The sequence below is a fragment of the Arachis ipaensis genome, chromosome B10 (genome assembly GCF_000816755.2).
Source record: "Arachis ipaensis cultivar K30076 chromosome B10, Araip1.1, whole genome shotgun sequence".
Taxonomy (NCBI): domain Eukaryota; kingdom Viridiplantae; phylum Streptophyta; class Magnoliopsida; order Fabales; family Fabaceae; genus Arachis; species Arachis ipaensis.
Window position 1 is genome coordinate 21,733,841 of NC_029794.2, and position 6,894 is coordinate 21,740,734.

At 39.5% G+C, this 6,894-nt stretch overlaps 1 protein-coding gene across 1 annotated transcript; it reads left to right on the forward strand.

The window, feature by feature from the left end:
- On the forward strand, positions 4,696 to 5,985 carry LOC110268377. Its single transcript, XM_021114494.1, has 3 exons — positions 4,696 to 4,807; positions 4,924 to 5,267; positions 5,980 to 5,985. The coding sequence occupies exons 1-3, from the start codon at positions 4,696 to 4,698 to the stop codon at positions 5,983 to 5,985; spliced, it is 462 nt and encodes a 153-aa protein (XP_020970153.1).

Genomic DNA, 6,894 nt, shown 5'->3' on the forward strand with positions numbered 1-6,894 from the left:
GATTAGAATAAGAAAAAATATTTTGTTATTAATCTATTATAATATGTATCCGAAACCACCATAAAAGATATATGTATCAGTATCACGATCTATTTTTATTTTATTAGATTTCTTTTGATATTTAATCGATAATAAACTCATTTTCAGTGGTTATATAAAATAAAAATATCACACAAACAATATAGTATTGTTGAAATTAATTTTTTTTAAATGAAGCGTGAATATTTTCCCAAATCCAACAAACTTTTACCATTTTTATTCCAAATTTGCAAATTAAAAGTGTTCAAAAGGTTAAATAATATTTAGGATTAATTATTCTACTAGTTCTTATTGTTTTATAAATTTTTTAATTAGAACCCTATACTTTTTTTAATTAGATCTTTGTATTATTTTTAATTTTATAATTAAGTTATTTTTATGTTAAAAACAGTAAAATTAACAGAATATTTTTTTAAAATACATGCGGTCAAAGATCTGTTAGCATAGTCACTCTCTAGAAGTTCTCTCTGCTTACTCTCTGGAAGCTACATGTGCCAGCTCAGCTGGAGTTAGTTATAGCTGTTAGTTTCTCAACTAACTTGTAGCTTCATACCTACACACACTTTGAATTTCACCCAACTGATATAAGAATTAGCTCACTAACTCTGTATCAATTACGTTTTGCAATCACAATGCAGTGCCTTTCTTTTCTCTTGCTCTCTGTTTTTCTTGTCTAATTGGCTCATTTACTCTGTGATTCTTACTCTGTTGCCAGCTGCTGATACCTTACATGGTATCAGAGCTTTGGTTCAAGATCCACGAAACACTCGATGTCTTCCGCCTAACGAAACCAAGAAAATTGAGCTCCCAACTGCAATCAATAACAATAGCATCCATAACAAACTTTCTAGCAACAATCAAGCTGGATGAAGATAACTTCAAAGCTTGGAAGCGTCAAGCATTAACATGCGTCAAAGCCAACAGACTCCAAAGCCATGTCACTTCTCTATCGATTCCAAGAAGATTCAACTCTGATCAAGACAGAATTGAAGGAAAAGTATCGCAAGAATTCGAAGAGTGGGAACCGCATGATGAATGCCTGGTAGCTTGGATGCTTTCTGCTATAAATGAAATCTTTGTGAACAAAGTTGTAAAATACGAATACGCGCATGAAATTTGGGCAGCACTGGAATGAGTACTTCACAGCTAGGCTCAAATTCAAGATTAGGATGCTTAAGTCTCAGCTTAAGATGATCAAGAAACAAGGTGCACCTGGAGTTGAGTACATCTCCAAGATCAATAAGGTAACCAACTCTCTGGTTGCTCTCGGCACTCCGCTATCAAGAGAAGAACACATTGAAGCTGCTTTATAAGGTTTGGATGAAGAATTCAGTGCCTTCATCAATATGGTCAACTCCAGGATAGACCACATGACTATTAGTGAATTTGAGTCACAAATGCTCGTTCAAAAAGAAGTAAATAAAAGATTTCGAAAGCCCGGTCTGACAATGATTCATGTAAATCTTGCTCACAAAGAACAAGAGGCAAGCAAAGCCAAATATGAATACCCAACAGAAAAGGCCTATGAAAACTATAGAAATTATGGTAGAGGGCAATCTGGCAGAAAAGGAAGAGGAAGAAGCTTCAGAGGGGGCAGGTCATGGTGGCAAGGGAATCAGCCTCAGTGTCAATTGTGTGGCAGAGTTGGACACACAGTTTGGGAATGCTTCCACAGGTTCAACCAAAATTACCAAAACCCTCAGTTCCAAACCTCCAACAGTGGCCCTCCACCACCTACTGTTGGCTTCCATCAGCACCTTCACTCAGCCTATTCACCAATACAGCAACTAGGAAACTCTAGTCACACCAGTCAAGGCCCTCCCAAGCACTGGTTACATCCAATAGCTCTGACTAGGGGTGGTATCAAGACTCAAGAGCATCGCATCATATCACCTTCAATCAAACGAACCTGATCAACAACTCGGAATATGAAGGACCTGGACAAGTATTTGGAGGTAATGGTAAAGGTATGAGTATTGCTAATATTGGAATGTCTATTATGCATGCATCCCTGTGCAAAAAGTTTTTTAAACTCCAGAACTTGCTTCATATACAAACTATCTCAAAGAACCTTGTAAGTGTCTCTAAGTTTGTACTAGATAATGGAGTATTCTTTGAATTCTGGCCTTACTTATGTGCTGTAAAATGCCAGGAATCCAAGAAGCTCCTGCTCCAAGGCAGACTTAGCAATGGTCTATATAGATTTTATGATGTACAAATCTCAAGACCAACTAGAAAGTCTGATAAATTGCTAATTACATGAACTGATTGGGATATGTGACATATAATCCTGTTAGCTTTGGGGAATTAGGATTTTTGTAGCTATAAACTAGTTTTTGAACTTAACCCTCTAATCAGAAATAAGTGACCACCAGAGTAGTGGTTAATGAAGGTTAGAGGAAGCTAAATCACTAAGAGATTAGGGTTTAGACATTTACAGTTTGCCATGGAATGAATCATGCATTGTTAAGATAGTTGGTAAGAACTTTTAATCTGAAAAAGTAAACATCTTCGAAACCTTAACTGTTTTCTTTCATTGTTTTACACCAAACCTATTTACTGCTTCCTTTACTCTCTTGATTATTGTTTTATGCGCTTTTGACCATTAAAAACTCTTTCTGATTCACCTAACTAAGTCCAACTGGATAGCCATTGTTGCTCAATCCAGCAATCCTCGTGGGATCGACCCTCACTCACCTGAGGTATTACTTGGATAACCCGGTGTACTTGTCGGTTAAGCTGTGGGAATCTCAAGCACCAAGTTTTTGGCGCCGTTGCTGGGGATTGTTTGTGATTGACAACTACTAGTTGTCTGGTTGCTTAGATTCGGTATTTTTATTAGTTTTGTTTATTTACTTTTTCTTTTAATTTTTTATTTTAAATTCTATTTAGTTTACCATATTTTCAAACTTTGTTTTATTTATTTTTCTTTAATTTTTTATTTTAAGTTTGGTGTCCCTTTAGCGTTTTTCTCTTTTTAATTTTTGAAAATTTTTAAGGTTTTCCTTGTTTTAGTTTTCAAAAATTTTAAGTTATTTTCTCATTCTTATTTTTTTAGATTTCTTAGTTTATTTGCTTACTTTAATTTATTTTATTTCTTATTTTTTTTGGATATCTCACTGGGAGCTCTCTATACTTTGACATAAAGACTCCCACTTTTCTTTGTCTCTTGTTTGTTTATGAGAAAGAACAGGGATAAAGAACCCCTTCTTGAGTTTGATCATGAACCTGAGAGGACCTTGAGGTGGCGCTTGCAACAAGCTAGAGCTTACAAATCCAGGAAAAATCTCAAGGAAACTTTTGAGAAAGAAGCTGAAGAGCCCACCATGAATGCTAATGGTGGAAACGTGAACGCTGATGGGCAGGAAAGGAGAACGCTTGGCTCATACACTGCACCCACTCCTGACTTCTATGGGTGCAGTATAGCTGTACCTGCTATTGGTACAAAGAACTTTGAGCTGAAACTGCAGTTGATCACTCTGGTGCAGCAGAATTGCTAGTTTCATGGACTCTTGCATGAAGATCCAAATTTATTCATCTCTAACTTTCTGCAGATCTGTGACACTGTGAAGCCAAATAGAGTGAATCTTGAGGTCTACAAGCTCATGATCTTCCCATTTGATGTGAGAGATAGAGCAAAGTAGTAGCTTGATTCTCAGCCCAAGGAGAGCCTGGACAAGTGAGACAAGGTGGTCACTGGGTTTCTGACCAAATTTTTTCCACCTCAAAAACGGACTAAGCATAGGGTGGATGTTCCAGACCTTCAAACAGAAAGATGGAGAGTCCCTCTATAAGGCCTGGGAGAGATATAAGCTGATGATCAGGAGGTGTCCTCCTGACATGTTTTCTGAATAGACCAGGCTGTAAATCTTTTATGATGGCCTATTTAAGATGGCCAAGATGTCACTGGATAATTCTGTAGGTGGTTTCCTGCATATGAAGAAGACGCCTGAAGAGGCGAATGAGCTTATTGAGATGGTTGCTAACAACCAATATCTATACACTTCTGACAGGAATCCTGTGAACACTGGGACTACGCAAAAGAAAGGAATCATGGAGGTGGATGCACTGGACGCCATCTTGGCTCAGAATAAGATCATGTCCCAATAGATTAGCATGATCTCTCAACACTTGACCAAGATGCAAGTTTTAGCTATCAACACTCAAGATGCATCCTATGACATGACTAGAAGCTACAACCAAGGGGACATTTGTGACTATGCTCAACCCACCACTGAACAAGTTAATTACATGGGCAACTCTTCTAGAAATTCCAACAATGATTTATATTCGAATACTTTCAATTAGGGATGGAGGAATCACTCTAACTTTGGGTGGAGAGAGCAGTCACAGAAGCCTCAACAGAGCTTCAAAAACAACCAGGACGGATCCAATCAGAATAGGTTCAACACCTGACAGTTTCAGCCTTCTCAGCAGCAACAAGAACACTCTTAGAGCCAAGACACTCCTGACTTAGCCACAATAGTCTCTGAACTTTCCAAGACCATTCACAGCTTTATGCAAGAGACAAGAGTTTCAATTCGAAACTTGAAAGTACAAGTGGGTCAGTTGAGTAAGAGGATACTTGAGAGGCCCCCCAACACTCTTCCTAGTAACACAGAGGTAAATCCAAGAGAAGAGTGTAAGACTCTCATTATGGCAAAAGAGGCCGAGCCTAAGGAGGTGTATGCTGCTGAGAATTTGAAGGAAAGAAAGGCTCAAGAAGAAGCTGGAAAAGCACTATTGCATGCCCATTGGTGGCACAAGAGTCTGAAGTACAACACCTTCAGAAACTTCAAGAAGAGACCAAGAATGAGAAATTCACTCAATTCTTGAAAATCTTTAAAAAGTTGCACATCAATATTTCTTTTGCTGATGTGTTAGAGAAGATGCCTCCCTATATGGCCTTCATGAAAAGCATACTCTCTAAGAAGAAGGCCTTGAGGGGAGATAAAACTGTGGTCTTGACCAAGGAGTGCAGTGTCCTGATTCAGAGGAAGCTACCCAAGAAGATGCCAGACCCCAAAAGCTTCCTGATCCCCTGTACCATTGGGACTATTACATTTGAGAATGCACTGTGTGATCTTGGTTTAAGCATAAATCTGATATCGTTATCTGTGATGAAGAAGCTGAGAATCCAAGAGGCGCAGCCTACAAGGATAGCATTGGAGATGTATAACAAGTCTAGGAAGCAAGCATATGGGCTAGTGGAGAACGTACTGGTCAAGGTTGGAGAGCTCTTTCTCCCTGCTGATTTTGTAATACTTGACATGGGAGAAGAAACAGATGACTCCATCATCCTAGGAAGGCCATTCCTAGCCACTGAAAGAGCCCTCATTGATGTTGAAAGAGGCGAATTAGTGTTGAGGTTACATGAGGATTACATGGTTTTCAAAGTCTTTAAACCTCCACCAATTTCTAATAAAGGAGGTACTTGCATACAGAGCTCAAAGCTTAAGCCCTCCCACTTGGTGGAAAGCCATACAGTACCCCTTGACATCAAACCTAAGTTTAGTGTTGGGCATTCACCACCCACCAAAGATGGAAGAGGCCCCAAAAAGAAAGTACCTAAGGGCTGGAAGAACAAGATGATTTCTACTGAGGACTTCTCACCTGGCATGAAGGTAGTGTTCACTAGAATCCCAATCATACCACATACTGTGAACAGAATCCTGTCTCTAGAGCATGTTGAGCTGATTCATAAGAGTACAGGAAAGAAGTTCACAATGAGGGGTGAAGATCTGAGCCCCTATGATCCTTCTCCTTAGAGGAGCTGCCCGTTAAACTAGTGACGGTAAAGAAGTACTTTTTGGGAGGCAACCCAACCATAAGTAACCTTTAGTTTATTTCAATTTCATTTCAGTTTTATTTTAGTTTGATTTCATATCATTTTATTTTCATAGTTTTCCTAAGTTTTCTAATGTTTGTGATCATGTACAGTGCTAAGAACAAGAACAAGAAGACTTAGACAGAAAAATAGAACACTCTGGAGAAGACATGTTGGAGGCGCTAAACGCCAGGGAGGGCATTTAGCGCCAGGAGAGGAGCAACAAGCATGGGCGTTTCACACAATTCTAGCACCCCTTGGGGCGCTAAACACCAGGGAGGGCGTTTAGCGCCAAGGGTTCTCATCCCCCAAAAAAAGAGGAGATTGATCCCCTACTGGCATTACACGCCAGAACTGGCGTTTAGTGCCCAGCAGGGCAGTTTTGAATTTCGAGAAGAGTTTTGGCCAATGGTTAAACCCCAACCTCCACTTACTTTTAACCATTTAAACTTATCCATTCTCCCTCCTCCTTACCCTTTTTTCTATCCACATTCATCCATCCCATCACCCATCACTTCCCATGATTCTCTCAACTACTCACCTCCCATTCCACCCAATTCACTCTCATCTATCCCATCAATCTCTCCTTCCACAACCTTTCACTCCCAAAATTCAGCCAAATCAGCAGCTATAATAGTAGCAACTCACTCATAAATGCCAAGCAAACAAGCAACCATTCACCCAAAAGAGCCAGCCAAACCAATAACTCTTCACCATCAGCCTCAACCACATTTGACCTCTGGTACAAAAGACTTTGTCACCCATCTAACAATATCACTAGAGCCATCCTCGACAGTCAACAAATCCCTTTTTGTACACCAAAATCGCTTCCCCTTGCAATTCTTGCATCATCAGCAAAATTCACCAACTCCCCTTCTCTCCCTCTCAAACTTAGTACACAAAGCCCTTAGAACTAGTATTCTCTTACCTCTGGGGCCCTTAACCACAACCGAACAGGTCAGGCTTCAGATACTATGTGTGCTTTATTGATGCATGTAGCCGATACACCTGCACCTATCTACTAAACA